The sequence below is a fragment of the Zonotrichia leucophrys genome, chromosome 10 (genome assembly GCF_028769735.1).
Source record: "Zonotrichia leucophrys gambelii isolate GWCS_2022_RI chromosome 10, RI_Zleu_2.0, whole genome shotgun sequence".
NCBI classification, from domain to species: domain Eukaryota; kingdom Metazoa; phylum Chordata; class Aves; order Passeriformes; family Passerellidae; genus Zonotrichia; species Zonotrichia leucophrys.
This window is the reverse complement of record NC_088180.1, coordinates 10,420,128-10,443,530: the sequence shown is the minus strand read 5'-3', so window position 1 is coordinate 10,443,530 and position 23,403 is coordinate 10,420,128. Positions and strand designations below refer to the sequence as shown.

Here is a 23,403-nt window from a genome sequence, read left to right as displayed (position 1 = left end):
ATGTTACTTAATTCATGCTAGGAAAATTTTAGTACTTTTGTTTTCTGGCTGCATAAGTCTGTCCTGGGCCAAAGTGTCCCCATCCCCAATCAGACAGTTGAGATGCTGAACACAGACTCTACACCACCCACACCTGCTCACCAATGTTGCTGTTCTTGTTTAGAGGCTGATGTTGTATTCTGAGGCAGGGCAGAGAACTCTAAACCCGCAGCAATCTCCGTAGAAAAAACACGAGCAGTGCCCTGTGTTCAGTCCCGTGTTCCATCCTGTCACCCCAGCATCTCCTGCCCCAGCCCCTTGTGATGTCACCTGGTAACACTGGCCAGGGAACACACCTGGCCAGCCCTGCCTCTATCTCCTTCCCTGTGCCAGCCAGAACAGAAAACTTTGGGAAGAGAGCTCCATTCCACTGAGCAGGGAACTTTGGCCCAACACCTTTATCCATGTTTGCTCACTTGGATTAGGATTTATTATTGCCATGCTCTGCTGGAAGGGCAGTGATGACCGAGAGTGTTGATCATAAAGGGATGGAACTACCTCAAAACATCATAATGAATTAGCTTCTTGGTGTTATGAGGATTTTCCTGAGGGAAGAAAAAAGGTATGGCAGATGGCTTTTAATTAGCTATGTTAATGCAGTTCATCTCTAAATTCCACATGCCACTGAGAGCAGCAGTTTTTCCCTATTTAACAGACAACCTGGAATGTAACAAGTACCCACAGAAGAGGCCCATGAAGTGATGTAAAACACCTCCTAATCATCTTGTAAAACTTCAAAGGATGTCTCCAGCACTCCTGGGACAGCTGTCACTGCTATTGACCCCTCAAAAATCTGGTTCAGTTTTGTAAATGGAACTGGATATGTTTATTCCCACATTTTGTGTAATCTGAATCAAGACTTTGACTTACTATTTTAATGTAACATGATACACAAATCCACATGGATGCTACCAACTGCAAGCTCTGCGGCTGAGAATTAACTTCCCATTACTCTCACCACAAAATGGATTATTGCAAGGAAAAGTGTTAATCGAGAAAAGAAATATTAAACCATCAGAACTTTTTTCAGAAGCCTTGTTACATATTAAGAAGTGCTGTTTTTTCCCAGCTGGTCTTTTAGGAACATTTAATATGAACTGTTATTACCAAGTCTCCAGCTGTAGTCTTTTTCCCTCTCAAAATTCCTGCAGTGTTAAGAGTTATGGCATTAAGTGAGATGCAACCCAAAGATTTAACATGTAGGAAATCACTGTCAAGCATAAAAACCAAACCCCTCCTTTTCCAAACCACAAGGCTGCTGAGCAGCAGCTAAAAAACCAGTTCCCCAAGAGCTGGTTGTATATATTTTACCACAGTGAATTTAGGATTGGTTTTCTCTGAAATGTTTCACCACCTAAATACTGCAAGAAAGCAGTCAACAAATGACTTTTAATTAATCCACCAAAGTCTAAATTATGTAGCTTATTAATTTCTCTATAGGATAAATACCCTTTTAAATACCCTCCTAGTTGGAAATTCACTAAAGCATTTCAGATTTTGACTAAAAAATAATCAGAGAGGGTTTGAATTATATCCCTCTATTTAAAAGCTAGGTTCTAAGAAGATATGCCAATACTTTTTTTCTTGAATAGTTATCAGAAGTTCCAGTTCCATCACTTTCCTCCTTTTTGGTAAAGAAAACTTATAAGCTAAAGGATCACAACACTTCTCTATTTATAGAGCATTTCTAGACTGATGAGGTTTCAGCAGAGGAGCCACACTTGATGTTCTCAGACAAATTGAATTCCATGGAATAGTTTTCATATTCCTACTGCCCAACATCAGCAGGATGTGGCACTGTCCAAACAGAGTCAGGCTTCGTTTTCAAACCAACTTGTTTTTGCCCTTTGCCACCACACTTTTCCAATTCCTTCCCTAAAGGGTACTTGCCATTTATGATTTTTTTCCCAGCAAGTATGAGGCAGATCACTTCTGGAAGTTACACATTTCTCCCCTCTCAGTCAGTTTAGACAAACACTTCTCATGTAATGCAAGCTGTAAGTCACACAGCTCATGCCAGGCAGATGTACAGAAATGTGAACAGTGGTAACCACTCCAAATCTTACAGGCATTTCCCAACCACATTTGTCCCTTTTGGTCTTGAAAAAGCTCCAGGCCTGAGTCACTGCAAGACTGAGCAGAAGGAGCACTCCCCACGATCACTCACACCCATCACAAGGTGGTCACATCTGTTTATTTTGCTAAGAAATGAGTCACAAGCAGAACTACTGAAGAGCAGTAACACAGCTACAAAATAACTGTGCGTAGTTAAGTGTTTGTCAAGAAACAAAGTTTCCCAGCTTTTACTTGCAATTTTCTCAAAATGCTTTTCTTTTTTCCTACACTGAAATTCGGTCACATTTTCAAAACACCAAAGTCTCCTCTGGAAATCTCTCTCAATTTGCAGAGCCAGTCACGCTTACAGACTCAGTGCTGCTGTTACTTTAGAAAGGTGCAAGTACATTTGGAGTATCTGCCCATTCCCTCCCAGCAACAGGAGGTGATGCAGTCAGAAGAATTAAACATTGTGAAGAGCTATTTTTGACTCATTTACTCATGAATCCCCTCACATGTGTTTGGCAGCTATGACAGTTTTCACTTTTTTACCTCCCTAGTTTCTGGTGTTGGCCCAAGCTGTGATACCTCAAAGGCTAACAGCTACTTTGATCCAGCGTGGCAAATTCTACTTTTCTGCATAAAGAGTTAAATTCACCAAAATAACCCTTCAGACTGAGACGGAGAGCAGAAGTCTGTAAACAAGAATAAATTTATTTTAGATTCTTTAAAGATTTAATGATATACAAAATGTATACAGTATTATATCCTTATAACATTTTACCTTTCCCCATCAAACATAAAACACCATTTAAACAACTATTGTGTTCGTGCCTTAGGTCTGTATCTATAAGATACACTACTGAATAAAAAATTTATAGAGCTATATACTGCCCTTTTAATTAAAAATTACAAATTAGTACCTATGTAACAAAAAAAAAAAAATCGCAGCATGAAACTTCAGTTGGACAACAGGTTCTTTTCTTGCTGAATGCTCAACAATATTTGGGACAGTTAAATTACATTTTATTGGCATGAAGGTGCATTGCAATCTCCCGTACTTTACACAATGCTAATCCAACCCTAGTCTCTCTTAAGTAAGTACCACAAATAACATAACATTAAAGATGTTTTCTACACAATTTTAAATACATTTACAAGTTATGTGTACATTCGGCTTCGATACACTGGTTGTAGGAGATCTTTGGAAGGCAGAACTTCTGAAGCAGTCACTACGTACGTACAAGGGAAAGCACTTCCAACTTGTGTTCTTACAAGGCAACTTATTTGGACCAGCACAAACTAATTCTTCTATTAAATATGATTATACCAGTCTATCATGGCTTTGTTACTATTTGACAGTGACTTGATAAAATTGAAATGTGTAAAACAAGAAATTTCATTATGCACAATTCAGGCTCTATTTCACAAAACAAAAGCAACCAAGCCCAGTTGTACAGTCATGAAGCTGAAAGAATCCTGATTCAGGAGACTCTCTCTCTCTTTTGGAACAGATCAAGTTCCTACCTTCAACTTCAGCCTATTGGCATCCTATATACACCTCATTTGGCTCTGTCCTCTTCAAAAGGTCAGATTAAAAGACACCTGGTGAGAAAATATTAGTGGAACACTTCCGAAAACACTCTAAGAATACTCTGGCTTTACAGAGGTAGGTGCTTTCTCCTGGTTTTGCTCATTGCCAGTAAGACAAATGCCAAAAAGACAAATGCTTTACCTTAAAACATCAACTACCAAAATCCTTTTGGTGGAAGGCATATTTCCCACCACAGGACTACAGGAAGAAAATCCTCCACTAAACCAAAATAAAATAAAAAATAAAACTTTCTGCTTAAAAAGCCCCTTTAAAAACACATCTTAAATACTTGTCATTATTCCACCTTTAGAAGGATCAGCTGCCACGCTGCTCTGTAGATGGTTATCACAAGGTAAAATCCTTAGATTATGGACCAGCCAAAATTCCACTTATGAGACAGTAATCCTTGTTTTGACAAGTCTTTCTTTTCATTATAGTGAGGAAAGGTAAGTGACAACTTGGTGAGGTTCCAGGAAGTTTGAGCGAAGCCACTGAGTTGGTCACATCATCAGAGCATCAGACGGATGGAATTGGCCGGATCAGAATCTTTGGTGCAGCTTCCAGGCTGAATTGTCAGTTCAGGGGCATCGTCCTGAGGAAATATGATCTTGTCAGGTGTGTAGTCATTCCTCTTCAGATCTGTACAAACAGAACAAAGTCATAATGATTACTATTTCTTGAGCTAGTAGAATCAATGGGGCATAAATGTCTAGCAAATAATTGGATACACAAATGCACTTTTGAAGAGGAATTCTAGGATATGCACTATCAAAAAAGGGATTTTTTAATCATAGGTGCAATCAGAAGCCTAAAGTCAAATTACGTAATTGCTGTTTATGACTTGTTAAACTTTCACAGCATGCCTTGACTATTTCATTACGTATCACACAACATCTCATGACATCAGTGTCTCAGAAGGAGGGTCCTGCAGCTCTTACCAGGAAGTTTCAGTTTCCTGCAGCAGGAATTACAGTGGTGCTTTGCTCTGAAGTTTTTTATTGCATCCTCTCCCAGATTGGCTGGCCCAAACACCATATCATACGACCTTGGAGACAAAGTGCACACAAACATCACTTGGCATGTGTTCTCTTTCCAGGGAAAGTTTTATCTAATACTTTCAGTCTTTCTTAACCCTTACCTTTTTTCCCCAGCTTTTATCACAGAGGGATCTGTCAAATTTTCACCAACACCTTCAGACAGCACATGAAGAAAAAGTTAAATCTGATACACTTCTGATTACATAAATATATTAATATTAAAAAGCCTTGAATCCTTAGCTATGACTTCTCAGCTTTTCCAAGAATAAAACCAGAAAAAAACCCACAACAAATGCAACCCAAACTACACATGATTCTCTACCCTTAGAAAATTGCTCCTAAGCAAGCACTTTGTACTGCTCAGATTTTTTCCATCTATTTTTTGCATTTCCTAGCTTGAGTTTTCACCCATGAGAAAAATCTCCTACACAGTTCTCACTGCCAGAATATTTGGCACAGAATTCAGGATAAAACCAGCTTACCACATTGGCACTACACAAATGTGCCAAAAAATAGCATTTCTTATGGCACATTTCATTAGGAAAATGTATATATTTATAGTTTCTGTGTTGCTGCAAGATGTAATACTATATTAGAGCTAAAAAGCTGGAGCACAGGTCCTGTGAGGAGCAGCTGAGGGTGTTTATCCTGGGGAAGAGGAGGCTCAGGGGACACCTCATCACTGTCTAGAACTACCTGAAAGGACACTGTAGCCAGGTGGGGGCCAGTCCCCAGCAGTAGCATAAGAAAATGCTACGGGAGGTTTAGGTTGGATATGAGGTAAAACATATTCACTGAAAAGGCTGTCAAGCCCTGGAACAGCTGCCCAGTGGTGCAGTCACCATCCCTGCAGGGATCTAAAAGCTGTCTGGGGTGGTTTCTGGGCACATGGAGTGTGCTGGATTTGGCAGTGCTGGGTAAAGTTGGACTCAATGCTCTTAGAGCTCCTTTCCAATCTTTATCATAATATGATTAAATAAGAAAATCATAGATCCTAACTAACTAGAAGAAGCAGCACTAGATAATCCTTGTTGTTTATTACAAATATACAAATTCTTAACAAAATGCTATCAAAATAAAAACCCACATAGACCTTGGCCCCAGTCCAAGTTTCAAAGTCAGGGCCTTACCTTGCAGATCTAATACCAACAGTTCTCCTCTTGTATACTCATAAGTCCAGTGGCTGAAAGCCAGCATAACCTCCTCCAGCATGTTAGTTGGGATTATTTCATCCCCATTATTGTTATTATATTTTCTAAACTCTCCAGTCATGCACTCTTCAACTGCAAACCACTGGCCAGCAGAGTGGCAATATAACAGGAAAACTTCCAAGAACCTGGAAAAATTACAGTTAATTAATATAGTTCCAAAATAGCGATCTATCATTATGGTTAAGATTTTTATTTGATTCTAACAATTTAAATACTTTTAAACTATTACACAAAGCCATTTAGATTATCTCACTAGATTAGAATCAGTGCAGAAAATATCAGTGGAAAATACTGCCAAGGACAATTCTGCTTGCCACATTCACAGCAATATTCCAGGATATGTCTACATATCAGTACCTTAATATATGTGATGCATCTATTAACATCCTGTAGGCATTGCCCTGAGCCAAAAGCATGCAATATAATGGCAGTTTAAATACACTCACCTTGGAGAGTATGGGATGGATTTGGGCTTCATCTGGTTGAATGCAAAGGTGAGCTTCTGTGCTGCTCTCTGCTGCTGAATTTCCTGTGAGTCAAACCCACACCTCATTAGCTGCTTAACAGAACAGGGACCAGCAGTGGGAACAGTGTCTATTCCCCCAAGGCAGAGTAACAGATTACTTGCTTTTAAAATTATATCTGTATTTTAAGAATTTGAGCTATTTGATTAAACAAGCCATCCTGGAGTAGAGTTTTTAACACTTTTGCTCATACAGAACCCCACACTAACTTTTTTTCTTATTCTAATAAGTATATACTAGTTTTCAGGTGGGAAAATAATTCCTGTTTAACATACAATGCCTGTCCATGTTTAATAATTGACAAAGACAGAACTTACTCTCAAGCACAAGTGCAACACAGTGTCCTCCTTATAAATGCTTGACCAAGTGTTCACAACTTCAGGAAGAAAAGACTTGATGATGTAAAGATGTCCTGATTTCAGGATATCATACTCTGACCACGTGCACACAACTTTGAGAGCTCGACGTAAACCTCCTCCCATCTCCTCTTTACTTAAGAATTCAATTTTAGCACAGAGCCCCAGCTGTGACCAGGAGGACATGCTGTTGTTCAGGATGCTGGGAGAACTCTCCTCAAGGCGATACACAGTGACTGGTTCACCTGCAGACAGCACAAAAGCCATCACTGAGCCAAACTTGCCAAGTTTGAAATTAAAAGCACTGAAAACACATCGCTTCTTACAACAAGCTGCAGTGTTAAGTCATTACAAACATCTTGAATTAACAAAAAATGCACCCCTCTGCAGCTTTTTTCACAGAGCTGCAAAATTTGTCCTCCTATTTAGACCTATTAAGGACACTGTTCAAAGAACACTAAGAACACTGAATAAATGTTTAAAGTTCAAACAAGTGAAGACAACTTAAAGGAATCCTTCAAGAAGAGTTTGTTATAAAACTGTTAGTACAATACTCCCATCACTGTAACACCATTTCTGAGGACAACTATAATTAAATCTACATTTCATAATCAAGTGAGTTGCCCTAGAAAAGGTGTCATACTCACATATATTTCTGAGTGCTCTAAGACAGACTTCTTTTAGTTCATTAAGACTTCAGTTTCACACTTGCTGTGACAAACTGTGAACTTTGCCTTGATCCTTCTATATCAGATCCTTCTTGATCCTTCTATATTAGATATATATAATATATATCCTTGATCCTTCTATATTAGAAGGATCCAACCAAATTAGAATCCATATAAGGTTTGCTTTTCTTCCCCAAAAGACCACAGTGAACCAGCAAGAAGAAATACAAGTCTTACCTCTTGGAGGCACAGGAGTGAATGGAATGCTCTGTGATAATCTCATCAGGTTATTTCTTTCTACAGCTAGAGGAAAATTACAGCATTTGTTGAAGTTTAAGGATCTTACAAATGTCAATAAAAATACAAGCATTAGTTTGTAAGAGGGACTGACCTGAGTAATAGTAATTGATATCCATGATAGGCTTGAAAGGAGAAGCAATGCCTGAAAAGAGATTAAGGTGAAAAAAAGAAGAAAAAAAGAGATACTCTAGCTACTAATTTATGTACTAAAATACCACACTACAGTTTGAAAAGGATCTGCTGTGAAGATAATTAAATATTGCACTTGAGACTGTGGTACCTCAGGGGGGAAAAATGTAGTGCTTAAAGTTTGGCTGCTTATTTAAAAATTGTTAAAAAATTTTTTCAAAATCACACTTTTGTGTGTCCAATAAATTCCAAATTACCATCAATTAAACACATTCCCATACAAACCCAAGCAGTTGGTTATACATAAAAATCTCTCACCTTCAGAGCAGAAAGAAAACTTACCATTCAATGCATCTTCTTCCGATGGCCTGTCAAATGCCAAACACAACAGTCACCTTCAAACTTACTCTGCATTCCCTGATTTTGACACCTCATCCTAGGTCACCTTGTTAACCTCACAGTACCACTTTTATCCTGTTATCCTATTTTTCAAGGGCAGTACAAGTTTCTTAATTACTAAATAGTAATGGAAAGCTGTTAAGTAATCTCATGTTTTTACAGCTACACTTTAAATACCTCCAAGTCATGCACAACATTATGCTAAGTTTGCATCACAAGAGCTCGTTCCCACAGAGGTGCTTTAATTAAAACTTGTTCACAACAGTTTACCCTTCTGTTATCAGATAAATAATAAGGTAATGGCTTTAACAGTTAACTCAGGGGGTAATTGTTAACAATGCATAATTTCAGAGGTGGTTACAGTTGAAAAGGCTGGGTAAAGACCTGAGCAGGAAGGGAGCTGTGTCCACACATTCTCATGCTTGCCCTCCAACGTGTGACACCATTAATCTAAACAGAACCTGCTAAAGCATGGTGAGAGCTCAGCCTGACCCCCCACGAGCCCCTGCAGCCCAGGGAGCCAACCCAGCCCTGGGCTGCACCCCAAAAGAGGGGCCAGCAGGCTGAGGGGGTGACTCTGCAAGAGACCCCAGCTGGGGCACTGTGGCCACCCCTGGGGCCCCCAGGGTAAAGGGACCTGTTGGGGAGAGCCCAGAGGGGCCACAGAGATACTGGGAGGGCTGCAGCCCCTCTGCTCCAGAGACAGGCTGGGAGAGCCTTCCAACCCAAACCATTCTACAACTATCCTACGATTCCAATGAATACATTTGGTTATTTATTAGAAGAAAAAAAAAGTCTTGTGGGTTTTTTCTTATTAAATGCAACTAAATATCACTATAGCCAAAGACAACCAAAAAGAAAAACAGATCAACATCCAGAGTGAAAATTGCTCCATTAGTAGAAAGCTTACTTACATTTGACTGCTATTTGAAGGTCTACCTTGCAGCCAATCCTTTAAAACAAAGGAGAGGAAAGAAAAGAGGGCTTCAGTTTTGTAAGGAAAGCACAGTTTATTCAGTTGGAGGTGGAGTGGTAATGTGTATAATGTGTTTTAAGCTCTCTGAGTAAAGCCTGTTTATTGGAAATAAACCAGGCTGTACTGAACTGCAGTTGAATGGAGAGACCCAAATACAACCAAGAAATGGTAACTACAATTAAAAGAATAAATAAGGCTCTATATTCACTAATGTTTATGGACTATATAAGTAATTCTTTTCCTTAAAAGAAAAGAATTTTGATTTTATTTCTACAAACAGAAAACAGCACAGATTTTCATAGTGAGAACATACACAACTTCTTCCCTTAGTGAAAACAGGTCTCCTGTTGCCTCCTAGAACAAGCAAGTCCACAAATCAGTATTACTCTTTATCTGTTTCTTCTCCTTTATTTGTTCAGCTTCTAGTTTTGCTATAATGTCACAAAAGATTGATACACACCGTCAGTAAAGCTGCTTTGGAGTCAACTTGCTGTGTGTCTTCACTGGATGCTCTCCTGCTCTTGCTGTACACTGCAAATGAAGGAGATTTGTAACTGGACAAAGAATGGCAGCTGTCACTGTCACCCATTTCCTAACAGTGAACAAACACACAGCTCAACAGAGCTCTCATGAAACAAGGCAGACCCACAGCTCTAGAAGAAGTTTTCAGTCCTAGCTGGATCACTTTGTGCTTTACAGCTCTGGCTGTCCGTGGTAAACCCAAGGCAACAGGGCTGAGCTAGCACAGCAAGGAGAACCACAAGAGGCAGAAGAGTCAAGTACTACCAAACATGAGAATATTTCAAGATTATTCAACCATTTGTGTTCCCTCTGCATCTTAGGACAGCCATTAGCAAGGCAAGTTAGAGACAGCATTAGGGGACCTGAGCAGAGCCCAGACTTACACTGCTCTGAGTGGGCTGTCAGAGGGTCAGTGAAGCCACCACAAGAACTGGATTGCTGTAGATCACTGTCAGTCTGAAGACCCTACAAAACAAAAATTTGTAAAAAAAAAAATTACCATCAGTCATCATTACCATTATTGCTTTCAACTACTGCTCTTGGAACACAATCTGGCCAGGATTCTTCAAAATTTCTGGATGTACTTCAAATACCTCACTGCACAGAAATGCACAAGTTGAGTGCATTAATTCAGTTAAAATGCTCTTCTCACAGTAGCCACCAGCTGTAATATTTTCAGATATTTCACACATTAAGAATCCTGACCCAGACCAAGAGAGTTCTTTGCAAGGCAATGTTACAATAGCATAGAACTACAGAAATGTCAATTACACTGGATCCCTACAAGTACCATGTTCTGCTCATCTGTTTTGTGCCTTTGTTTGCTATCAATTCTTACATAATTATATGGCTCTGGCAGAAACTAAATTTCAATTTGCACCCACTTTAAAGACCAACAAAATGTAGTAAACTCTTGTAATGTAAAAAACCTGTGGGTTATGAATACAACTTCCTTATGGACATACTCCTTCACAGCAATTACACACTGTTGGAATATGTACTGAGGTGGTCAGTGTTTGACAAGAAAATATTTCTTTAGCAAAAAAGGAGAAAGGTAGTTTCATCACAAACTAGGACTGTGTGTAGAGTGGCACAGGGCTTACTCATCTATTAACTCCAGTGGTGAATAAAATGTAAAAATTCATTGTGCCCTGCGTTTGATTCCTGAAATCATAACAGTTAGGATTGTTGCCACCCTTTTTCACCCTTCCTCTTACAGAATACACCCCACACTCAAACATACACAGACCTCTGTGAGTGTGTGTGTGTGTCCAAAATGCCTTTCTGGTGTGTGGTTGTGTGCATAAAACCTATTTCTTTACATCCCTAAACACTAGAATGTCTTAGACCTCTGCCAAGGAGACATCCAGTTTGCAGATAAGAACAGAGACCCTTGTCTTTACTGGAAAGAATACTTTTAGTACCTGTTGAAAATAAGATTCCTAATAAATGGAAACTAACTTTACTTACTTGAAGTCTGGTTGTCTCTATACCTTCCAATATAGCTTTTTTGAAGTCTTCCTGCTGCTCCTATCAAAGAAACAAAGCAAATTTTTAAGAATAACACCAAAAAACCTGTGCCAAAAATACATACAAAAAGCTTTTTGGTCACACATTATACTCATTGAAAGGTTCAGAAGCAGCAACTTAGCAGAATAGAAGCATTTCAAATGGTCACAATGCAATTCTCAGGTGTATTCTCCCCTGAATGCATAACTGCAAATTTGTATGTACTAATTCAACAGCTACATAGCAAAAACTGTATTGATATACATATATATAGATACACACACTATAATACTTGGAAGGCAGGTTTATGATTAATTACTTTTGCATTTGAGTAATTTTTATTATTCTCTAAGGAAATTTCTGTAAGGAAATGGAAATGACTCATTTTAGTTTATTAAAGAGCTTTTTCTTCTTGGAAGCATAATGAACAATTTTTGTCACTTTTGAAAATTATATACACTGTCACCTTGCTCTATAAATTATAACATAAATTACTCTAGTCTTTCTAAAGGCTGATCTTGAAAGTTATGAGTGTAAAACATTTAGTTGAACACTAATTATGGGATACTTAATTTTATCTCCATTCACAGTTGTAGTCATCTTAGCTTTCATAACCTCAGAGCTTGGTTATTTCACTACCATCCTATTATGAAGCAACAGTACTTGATGGCAGTTAAGGTTACATGAGTTTTCACCGGATTTTTTTTAAATCATGAAACAGATGCAAAGTGCAGTCTGTAATGATTGTGTTTTTTGATTATATTTGGTCTTAGACTATTTCCAAACATACTGTGACATCAAAGTTTAAAAGAAAACAATCCCCATTAACACATTTGACAAAGACTTTCATGCTCACCTCAATATCAGCACTTCTCTCCCTCATTTTGCTGGCTGCCTCTTTGAACCGCTGTAGGTCCATGCTGTCTCTGTGACCTTTGACACAGTGAATTCAAAAAGAGAATTCAAAATCAAAGGCAACCTCCAACGTTCTGACCATGCCAACAGTCTGCATCACCATAGCAAAGGGTTACAAACCACCTAGGGTCTGTGTGCCTGTTTGCACTAGGAAAGACATTACAAACATGCTCAAGTGAAGATCAGTGTAACAACATCAAACTACTGCCTTTCCTGCACTGAGGTGTGGAGCACCACCATTCAGAAAATAAAGCTAATATTTTAAATTTTTACTCAAGCGTATGCTCCTCACAGGAAAGGAACAAGGCCTGGATTACAGCACTTTCATGTATGCTTGACAAATGAAGGGAAAGCAGACAGTTTCCTGGAGGTAGCTTTTACAATATACCCTTCATCCTCCCAGTTGAAAGCAATACTTTTCAGAATTTTCCCATTCATGTGGCTCTATAATGAATGAAAACCTACTTGGCTTCACAACTGAAACCTGCATGGTATCACAAGTGATGCAAATTGTGGACAGTAAGAATGAAGGGTATGTTCTAAATGCTAGAGATGTCAGAGGACCATATACAAAAAAATCTGGCTCCAGTAAATAAGTATAGTTAGTATTCAAAGTTATTAGTGGTGAAGTACATTTAAAGATTAGATAAGAGTTGTACAATCACTGTCCATAACTTCTGTTTAGCCTTGCTTTCTTTTTTCAACCATGAGGCATTTATACATAAATAGCTAATGTAGGTAACTTCTTAGAAATCCAAGTTTCACAGCAGTAGAATAAACTCTTGTCTACAGATTTAAATTTATACAACCTCAGCAAATCTCTGAAAAACACTGAGACATCCCTAAAGAACTTTAGCAAGACAACACCTCTGCAGACAACCTGACAATTCCAGATTACAATCTTCTACTAAACACTAAGCATACTTAAAGCATTATCTACTTTACAGGGATCAGTTAGTAAACCCACACCTGTGTTTTGCAATGAATCTGCCACTGTTTTACCATTCAAATAGATAAGTAACTAACCAAAACCATCCACCTTTTTACTGTTAAGCAGAACTTGAGGGGAGGCAAAATGTTGTATTGAATTAAAGGACTTTGGAAGCTTCCAAAATGACAGCCCCAACCCAGGTTAGCCTAGGCAACAGTGGAAGATCCCAGCTGTAACAGTGTTTAGAAATAAAGTATAGGAGGAACCCTCAGCTTGACACAGATACCACAAAGATATTTGTCCAGGACTCCATCAGCCTGAGTAGTGTTCTGTATTACGTCAAGGAATAGACAATATTTTTGATTTATGCAATCAGAAGGCAGGAGCTTTATAATGAGCCACAAAAGGTTTGTCTACAGTGCCCGTACCAAGTTGTAGAGCTGCTAATTGCCCAAAAATGCTAGACTCAACAACTGGATAATGTTTTTCAGAAAAATATTGTCTATGTGACAGAATTATGGAGAAATTATAATTTCAGTTAAAAAAAACATTCAAGCAACATAGGGAAATTAGAGATGTTAAATGCAAAAAAAGCAGAGCAAAATGGTAGAATAAAGTCACCTGCAACCGGAATACACCCAAAATACCATACAATTCTTGATAAGTCAAACCTTGTGGCTTAGATTTGGTCCACAGTTTATGAAGCAGTCCCATAAGGATGTTAGAACATAAATCTCGGGTTTGCAGTTCCATTGCATGGACATGCTGACTTTTGGAAAGTTCATCTTTAATATTCAATTTTCCATGCGAGCCGCCACGGTTGACTGTTGCCATCAAGTCGCCCGTTGACAAAGAGAACTTCGTTTGGGGCTTGTTCTTCTCTAACTTGGCAGGGGACTGGTGAGCACTTTTGTCAACTCTGCAGCTGTAGTTATCACTAGTGTCACTCTCATCATGAATAAAACCACAATTAACGTATCCTCCATTTTCAACACAAGGTTGGGTGAAAGCAAGGCAAGCAGAGCCAGAAGCAAGAGGATAAGAGCAGCTAATAATGACTTCAGGACATTCAGAATCTACTTTGTTATACTTACCCACAAATGCACCAAATTCTACATTATTATCTCCTTCTGTAGCCTTAGAGAAAACAGTCTCTTCATGCTTTGCTGAAGAATCCAGCTGACTTTTGCAACTGGGTCGAGATGGAGTGCTAACAAAAAACTTTGTAGTTGGGGATGTTACATGAGGCATGCTGTTGGATGAGTTGCCTAATTTTTTACTTTTACTAGTGGATTTCGAGATCTCTGCAGCCTGTATTCGTTGGCGAAGTTCTGGAGGGGAAACAGCATTTGAAAATAAGGCACTGCCTGAGGAACCTGCCTCTTGGAAGTTTTTTTCTTCTCTTCGGGGAGCCAGAGCCAACTCCTGACCAATTGTCTTATGCTGGACTTCTTTGTCATCACGGATGGAAATGTTACAGAGTAAAGCATTGTTGCTCTCAAGGCCTCCTTGCGGAAAAGAACCAAAGACGTTTCCAATGCTGTGCTTCTTCCACACAGAAGATCTGAGAGAGCCATCCTCAATGAGGTTTTGTGCCAGATGCTTTGAAATGCTCAATTCCCGGGTGATTTCATTATGAACCTTGCTGGCTTCTGAAGCTTTCTGGGCAGTCAGTGTTTTCAGAGTATCCACAGTTAGAGCAGACAGATCCTGGAGGTGGCCAATCTGTGAATCTAAAGACTGTAATGACCTTTTAATGTAGTTGACACGATCACCAACTTCCTTTATCTGAATGCACATTTGTTCCACCCTAAGAAAAATCAAATAATGAAGTAGATATGAATTGTATTTTTCTCAATATGCAAAAAAGCCCATAATTATAACCCTTTCTGTCCATTTAATTAGGAGGAAGAATAACTTTGAAATGTCACAATAATATAATAGCATTGGACTGTTTCGTAATACAACATTTGTACATACTTCTGAATCACAGCATGAAAACAGCTGTCAATTGAGGGCCTACAGCACTTTCTGAAATCTATCAGTTTCTTAAAACTTCATGGGAAATTAAATAATACAATTGCCTCAGTTTACTGAGTGCTTCTATACATCAAGAAGAATCAATCACATTATCAGTTTCTGCTCAGCAATGGAAAGATACCATATAAAATTTGCATAAACACTTTATGTTCTTCAGCTGCATTTCTCCCCCTTTAAAGTACATTTAAAAAAAACCTGTAAAAGTTCTAATTCTCTATTCAGAAATTATAATTGTAAATATTCTACCGTTCGAATGTGACTCGAATCCTCTCCTCACTTCCAGAATGAAATTTATCATCCTTTTCATTGAAATACATCTCAACACACAGCTCTTCAAAATCATGAAGTTTCTTCTGATCTTCTTCTGTCAGGTAGAGTTCTAAAGAGATATCAACATTTAAGATGACATATGTAGTGAAGCTGTATAGGTGCTGAAAACTAATAGTCATAACTCTACAAAATATGTTAACAATAAAACTGCAATAAAATAAAAAATAAAAAAAATCCTACCAGAAGGCCACCTAAGACCCTTCCTCTCTCATTGCAAAAATAAGTTCAAGGTCAAAGATTGACAATAAAATAAAATGAAAATAGTAATTCTGAGAGGATCTGTACACAATATTATCAATCCTTACACTCTACCCTTTAATGCCCCTTTGAGGCAGAAGCTAGATTCCTTAGCTGGATTTTATTTTTAAAGTTTCAAAGAAGCTTTACAGAAAGAAAAAAAATATTTCTCAATTACAAATAACAAGAAATCTCATCTATTTGTTTATGTGATAGGTTAGTTTTAGTGGAGATTTCTAGGGGTTAGCATTAAACTCCAGAGAAAACCATGGTGATTTTCAAAAAAATTACCAATATTGAAAACACATAAAATTAAGACCCACTTTGACTTTCTTCACAATACACATTATAGTCAAGAACACGGTGCTTTTCTGACAGTTGGCTTTAACCATATCGAAAACATTACTGAATTTTTCGGGTAACTGTTCATACTTGGCCCATCTGAAGCCTTGTCTGTCTTTCTTCTTTTACATATACAGCAGAAGAGGGAAGCCATGTGGCTGAGAATGATCAGTGGCGGAGGCAGAACAGGTTTTTCATGGTAGGCCATAATGAAATGATAGCGCTGATACTTCCACACGATGTTTGAAATTGCCTTGACTTGTAAATACACGTTGCTGAAAGGGAACAGAACAGTATTAACACATTAAGGTGTTTTTTGGGGTGGTGGGAGTTGTTGGTGTTTGTTTAGTGGTTGTTGGATTGTTTGCTTTTTAAGACTTTGATAACAATCTTGAATTCTGAGGCCTAAGAGACAAAAGCTTAAACTTGTTTTTTGCAGCAAAATTATTTTTATGGAAGTGGAAACACATTCAAGAGAACACCATGATTCAGAGCAAGGAGAGGGCTAAAGGAATTCTCCCACCAGGTAACAACTCAGTATCTTTACTCAGAAAGAAGTTACACTGAGAGCAAATTTTAAGTTTCCTGAACAAAAAAATTAATTATTTCTAACTAAACCCAGAATTTTATATCACACCATGTCAATTCTGCAGTCTGCCTTCTTCAGTGTTTGTGCCCATATGCTGCTTATGCCCATAAATCAAACACTTGCAGAGAACTATAAACTACAATTAAACCCAACCAACTGGAGAACAATAAATGAATTTAGGAACAACAGTCAATTAAGACAAAGAAACAAGTTTGTTTTGTTTGTTTTCTGACAAACAGAAGGTACAAAATGCCTTCAAATTTCCTTGAACTTCTGATTCCCCTGAGGTCACAGATGGGACATAAACCAGTCACATCACACGCTTCCCTAACTTAGTCATGAGCTTGCAGTGAGGAAGAGACAAAGACCAGCCTTAGAACCTGAAAAAACTTCCAGGAAATTGGATTGCTCTGATTTGGAATCAGATCTTATCTTATTGCAGTGAGATAGACACTTGTCCAATTATTAGCAAAAACTAACTATTATCTACACACTTACTTGAAAAATGCAATCAGGAGATTAACCATGATTATGTACTGTACAAAGAGGTAGACAGCTTGAAGAAACGGGGTCAACCATGTTCCTGGGCCACAGAGATGAGCAACCTTTTCATCAGAATTATTTGCACACACTGTGTTGGGAAAAAAAGACACAGAGATGACATGTACATCTTTTAGAACTCCCAGCAGGTACAGACACAAAAAGACCCCCAAAGATCACTTACATTTTGCAACAACCAACTATCACGCAGTGGTTCTACAGTTTGAAATGTCTCCAGGCATTTAGAACATGGTAGAAAAATACCAGAGACAATGTTTCTGGCTGATACCATGCTGTAATCATATTATTGGCTTTTTAAAAAAAGCATAGTACATCATCACAGCCAGAACTTTGTCATGATAGCTGTGGGGCAGAATTCCAAAATCTTGCTAGGAATAGCCTTGAGAGAAATTGTAATTATGTAATTTTCATTCTTAGCCAAACAAGTTTTTAAAAAGAAAATGAAGAATCAGGTCACATAGTTATACAGCTGCAACCCACAAAAGGGAAATATTCCATTGAATGGAATCAATACCAACAGTACTGGGACTTTGATAAAATTGGAATTTCATAAGATTTTGATAAGACCTTATCAGAGTAAGCTCTCTCTTTACTTGCTTCATAATTGCAGTCTCTTACCATCAATTTCATAGGCATAGACTTCACCAAAAATCATCCAGTATGGATGAAACACAATATCTCTAGCAAGAGTCCAAGAGGGTGCCTCATCAGGATAGAGTATTGCCTTCCTGGGAACACCAAAACTAAGTAGTACAAGTGCCATAATCACCACAATGTAAAACATGTTGGCCACCTGTTAACACAAAAAAAGTCAGTTAATCCAAAAGGCCATAAATATGATCTCAGAACTCTAAAAACTTTTACAGTGACAGGTTACACTTCAGAAATTCTATGTATTATATAAAGAAAAGAGTCCAGGACACAAATATTTCACTCAGAAAATTTTGTTAAATAATTTTAAAAACCCACATTTTTCCTGTCCTTTTTTATCATGTATTTAGTACCTTTGGCCAAAGGCAACTGAGCATTTTTCCCTTTCAAGTTGAACGCTACTAGGTACACAAGGAAATATTCCTTCATATAGGTACTCAACAGCTGCACAAAAAACAGAGGTAGATTTCCAAGGGCAGGAACAGAGAACCTATACCTCTTGTAAGAAATCAAAGTGAGAAATGAGCAACTTGATGCTCTTGTTTTTAAGGAATGAGAGGATGCAATTTGTAAGAACCATTTTATAGAGGGAAGAAACACGAAAGCCCCTTCCACATTCATATATACAGCTCTGAAGCCTTAAAATGGTTTTTAACATTTACAATAGCTACTTACAGTAGAGATAGGTTATTTAATTTTAAGTTTACACAATTTTAGTATTTTTTGTGGGAGATGACAAGAAGCACAATCTATTCCCAGTTTTCCATAGCACAAAACAATGAAGGTGCTTCAGGACACTAAAGTTAAAACTTTTGGCCTAAAGAACACAAAGGCTACAGATTTCAGACCTAAATGGGAAGCTGCATCAAGACAGGTTTCATCATATTCATTTAAGTCTCTGACATCTGAGAACAAAACAGACCAGAGAAGGAAGATTTGCCATTTTTTACATTTATGTAACAGGGATAGCTCCATAAAGGAAGCCTTCTAATCAGTGCTTCTTTTGAAACCCTTTAAGGTATATTCCAGCTGGCTAATTCTGCATATCAAGTTGTTATCCTAGTACAGAAGGAAAAGAAACTTCTAACTAAATAAAACTACTGAGAGAAGTTGTAAATGGATTCAGTTGGGGAAAAAAAAAATCAGTAACAAACATAGTACTTACCATTTTCCCAATCATCATAACATAAGGGCCAGCCTGTTGATTTACAGCTAGAAAATCCAGTAATCGCACATACCAAAAAATGATATTGAGACAGTATGTTATTCTTCCAGCAACAAAGATGTAATTTTCTCTGTAAGTGTTTTCTCCAAAATTCCCCTTGGCTCCAAATCTTAATGCAAACCCGATGAAGAAAGTGACAATGGCAACTGTGTCACTGATATTGAAGTAATCACTGAACCACACTTTGATCTTCTGATTAATCTTCCCAGCCTCTGACATAAAAATCTGTAAAAGAAATGGAGGTCAGGACAGCTCATATTTATTGCACAGGGATCAACAGTAAAATATGTGAATCACCAGCATTTTTATACTTGCAAAAATAAAATAGCTATTCAAATGGAGAACTCTTGAACGCTGAGCAATCAAAACCAGTGTTTAACTGTGCCAGCTTCACAACAAGGAAAGGAGGAGTTTGCTCTGTCTACACAATTTATTAAGGAATTTTGGATTTAGTGGGTTTTGGTGATGTTTTTACTTCTTTTGAGGCAGTTACTGTGACAAAAATGAACCCTAGCTGCCTTCAGTTGAGCCTGAGGTACCAGGTTAAGGGACTAACTTCATCTGTCCCATTTAAAAATGATCACAGAGCTTCCATACAGTCTCTTGCTGACCAGGAACATTGTAGTTGTGATGGCTCTCCTGTGTCACTAAAGCTTTTTCTTTTTTGTTTTGATACCTTGGTCATAGCACAGTGGTAGAGCCTGCCAAACAAATTAATACACATTTTACAAAGCCTCCATTTAGCAACCTATACCAAGCTTTAGGATAAAGGTATTAAATAATGTATTCTGATGCTTGAAGTTTCTTCACTTTTCTTGTTTACAGAATCACAGTTTAAAGCATACTGCTTTAACTGACAAAAAAAGGCAAAAACCCCAGATTGTTACAGGCATACCTCACGAATTTTCTCAATTGCTGATGTGAAAATGTAAGCAATAACAATCCACTCCTGAACAGATGGCAATTCTTCCATTTTTACGAGAACCACAAAAGTGTAGAGCATGAGGAATCCTAAGTATGCCAACTAAAAAATGAAATAAAAAATATACATATAATTACTGAAGGATCCTTTCAAGATGTACATTGAATCTTTTGATGTGGTACACAATAAAAGCTTCAAGTTAAATTACAAGACTATATTTACCCTTTTTAGCAGACAAGTTATTATTTATAAGGGGATACAAACATTTTCATCCTAGAAAAGGAAAAATAGCTGTAACAAGCTATTTATTGTTAGCAAAGCTTTGCTCTTATTACAGCTATTTTCCTTTAGAAAAAATTCTAGCATTTCTATCACAGTGATTGAAACGAAGCTGTGCATGCACTTGAGACTAATACATGGTTATAGAGCTCCTGCTAGCAACTGATGAAAAGAATTACTCAGAACAGAATTAAAAAACCCCAAACCACAGGGCACAGCATGTGCTTATGCGGTTTCATAAAATGAAGTATTTCTCATTTCCAGCTCAGCAAGGTAAGGGGGTTTCTGTCTGCTTTTTGGATAGTGCTTAACATTGACACAATCAGAGCTACATGTTGGGAAAATAACCCAAAAATCTGTGCTACATTTTCAAATAAAATACACACTGTACAGAAAAAAACTCACCGTGTTAAACCAAAACTTCACAATTGGAGCATGATAAAATGCATAAAACTTCTGTGTTATTGGGAGTCTTTTAGGCTTTGCTGGAGTCTCCATATCATGCTTTTCGTAAGTACTGTCCAAGATCCTCACTTCTTTAAAAACCTCCTAAAACAAAAAAACTGTTAACTTCCCACACAAAAAAATGCATGCTTTCTGGCACTAAATTGCACTTCTTTGACTTGAAAATTTAATTATTTAAGCAAGGAATATTGTTTTTAATATCTCCCTCTGCCCCACATTACCATAGGTATTTCATCTGCTGCAGTCTGGAAGTTGTTCTCACTGTCATCCATTGCCATTTGATGTGCATCTTGAGACTGAGGAATGTGTGACATTTCAGCCTTGGTCTTATATTCCAACAGCAGTATAGCAGGAGGGAGCAGAATACTCAGTATCACCTGGAAAAAATGAAGACTAAGCGTAAATAGTTCACAACTCCATTAAAGCATCAGAACACACCAACACACAGAATAGCCTTTGGAAATGTATTATCTAAATTTCACTTGCTTGCTATTGAGGGGAAAAATATAGAAAATAATTAGTTGTTATTACTTGTATGTACACCTAAGAGCTTAGGATCACATACACAGAGTGTTTCTTGACTTGAAGGCATAGGAAATGGGAAAAACCAAAAAATTCCAAAATTCAAAGCTATTAGAAAGAATGTACTCCAAGCCTGAAGACAGAGATGTTCTGTTCATACTCTGTTATTTAATCCACTCCCACAAGCTTTGGAACAGTGTATTGTTAAAGTGTACTTTAAAAGCCTGTACCAGATTGTGGTTTGTGGGGGGAGAGGGGAGTGGTGTATGTTTTGTTTGGAGGTTTTTTTTCAATTTATGGTAAAAAAATGAGCTAAGGTACAGATGAAGAGAGTAAGTGAAAGCTATTTACTGTCATTAGCCTGTTAAAAGCAAGCAGGAAAATAGTTAATCAGTTATCAAAGAGGATTTTTAGTAGGTCACAAGTTAAATGATGCTTGTAGGTATTTTGTAGGAAAGTTTTCTTTCATTTTATTTCTAGCAACGATTAAGTTTTGGTACCTAATTTTTCAAGGAAATATTTTGGTTCAATTGATCTAGACCAGTTACCTCTGTCTAGATCATAATTGATCTATATCACACAAAGGGCACCACTGGAAAACCTGTCCCCAATTTGCCTACCCTTGTTTCATTCTGTGCCCTGCTTTTTTGCTCAGTTCCTCCAAAATAGGATATTCATAAAGCTTTTTTACATCAAGTCTTATGTGCTCCCTGTAAAAAATCAAAATGCATGAAACTACAGTCTTACAACAGGTTTTCCATCTGTTAAGGATTGTAACTACTATGTTTTTAGTAGTGGATTAGTATTCACATGATCTCTTTAAGCCTCTGATTAAAGGCTACTTGCCTGGTTTTTGCCTTCTATATTTCTGTACCTTATTTAAAAAGATAATAGAGTGTCAAAAGAAGCAAGTTTACAACAAATATTCCAGTTTTGATTATGTTACAGGAGACTGGTTTATAGGATTTATTAATAAAAGCTATAGCTGTGAAAGCTTTACATTAACAGCATTTAAACACACACTTTTCTATCCTTTAAACATAAACTCCACTGACCATTTTCACATGAATAAACTGCAACAGTGCTTACTTTGTACCATGAATTCTTCCTCATGTTCAGCCTCCCCATCCACATATCCGACAGCAACATCTGTGTGCAAGTGTGTGCGACGAACGGACGGAGCCTCGAGGACACGGCCAGCTTCAGACAAGTGGAGTTGCTCCAGTTCTTAAGTTCATAAGTCAGTAATTTCATGGCCATAGTTTCATCCTGTCGGAAGGACTGCTCTAACAGCTCAACTGCCAGCTGACCAAACTCACTAAAATGAAGAAAAAATCAACAAAACAAAAGATCGTATCTATAGAAATGGCCATGAGTGAGTTTTCTTGCACAAATTCCCAACTTGCATAACTTGAAGGGACTATTATTTGTCCCTTCTGTACAGATATGCTGTAATTTCTAACCACAATACATCAGTCTGTGACTTCTGTTAAAAACATATGCAAGCTAAAACAGCTATTAAAACATGCACAGAAACTACACAGAAGAAAATGGCAAATTAGGAGTTTCCTCCTAATTTGACTATAAATCAAGACTTCTAATAAACAGCCTTCAAGAAAGAGCAATATCTAATATAAAGCTTCTACTAGAGTTCCACTTAAACCTTTTTGCAAAACAGAATTGTCTTCAAGTGTGCTAACAGGATAATTTGTGTTTTGTTCATACGTAGCCCACTACTTTTATCGCAGAGGTCAAGAAAATATTTTGAACAACAGGAATGTAACTTACTTGGAATACTGTTTCAGCTCTTCTGAAGTATCATCAACAAGGTCACTTTGTTTGGCCTCGTATGCCATGGACCGATAGACTTTGCAGGCCACCAAGGCTTTGGCCATGGACTCCTCGCCGTGCTGCCAGAAGAACAGAGCCATCTTCTGCCTCTTCATCAGCACTGCCCACAGCAACAGCTCGTTCAGAGGATAAGCAAAACGTCTCGTTTCAGGGTCATCTATGTCAACTATTTCATCTTTGGTTCTTTTCTTTTTTCCCTCTTCTGCACCAGTGTCAATCTGTAA

At 37.8% G+C, this 23,403-nt stretch overlaps 1 protein-coding gene across 1 annotated transcript in view; it reads right to left on the bottom strand.

The window, feature by feature from the left end:
* Positions 1-2,802: 2,802 nt before the first annotated feature.
* TRPM7 (transient receptor potential cation channel subfamily M member 7) overlaps positions 2,803-23,403 on the bottom strand; it is a 50,789-nt gene continuing 30,188 nt past the window's right edge. The window contains exons 16-40 of the mRNA XM_064721868.1: positions 23,117-23,397; positions 22,418-22,646; positions 21,028-21,183; positions 20,747-20,890; positions 20,036-20,164; positions 19,081-19,365; positions 17,883-18,057; positions 17,202-17,334; positions 16,205-16,389; positions 15,452-15,584; positions 14,260-14,975; positions 12,176-12,252; positions 11,281-11,340; positions 10,194-10,275; positions 9,749-9,819; positions 9,227-9,264; positions 8,256-8,281; positions 7,876-7,926; positions 7,722-7,787; positions 6,778-7,061; positions 6,383-6,465; positions 5,856-6,061; positions 4,827-4,878; positions 4,627-4,733; positions 2,803-4,327 (exon numbers count right to left, since the gene is read on the bottom strand). Coding sequence (XP_064577938.1) covers positions 4,197-4,327; positions 4,627-4,733; positions 4,827-4,878; positions 5,856-6,061; positions 6,383-6,465; positions 6,778-7,061; positions 7,722-7,787; positions 7,876-7,926; positions 8,256-8,281; positions 9,227-9,264; positions 9,749-9,819; positions 10,194-10,275; positions 11,281-11,340; positions 12,176-12,252; positions 14,260-14,975; positions 15,452-15,584; positions 16,205-16,389; positions 17,202-17,334; positions 17,883-18,057; positions 19,081-19,365; positions 20,036-20,164; positions 20,747-20,890; positions 21,028-21,183; positions 22,418-22,646; positions 23,117-23,397 — 3,900 coding nt within the window. The 3' untranslated portion in view covers positions 2,803-4,196. The remainder of the gene's footprint in view (positions 4,328-4,626; positions 4,734-4,826; positions 4,879-5,855; positions 6,062-6,382; positions 6,466-6,777; positions 7,062-7,721; positions 7,788-7,875; positions 7,927-8,255; positions 8,282-9,226; positions 9,265-9,748; positions 9,820-10,193; positions 10,276-11,280; positions 11,341-12,175; positions 12,253-14,259; positions 14,976-15,451; positions 15,585-16,204; positions 16,390-17,201; positions 17,335-17,882; positions 18,058-19,080; positions 19,366-20,035; positions 20,165-20,746; positions 20,891-21,027; positions 21,184-22,417; positions 22,647-23,116; positions 23,398-23,403) is intronic.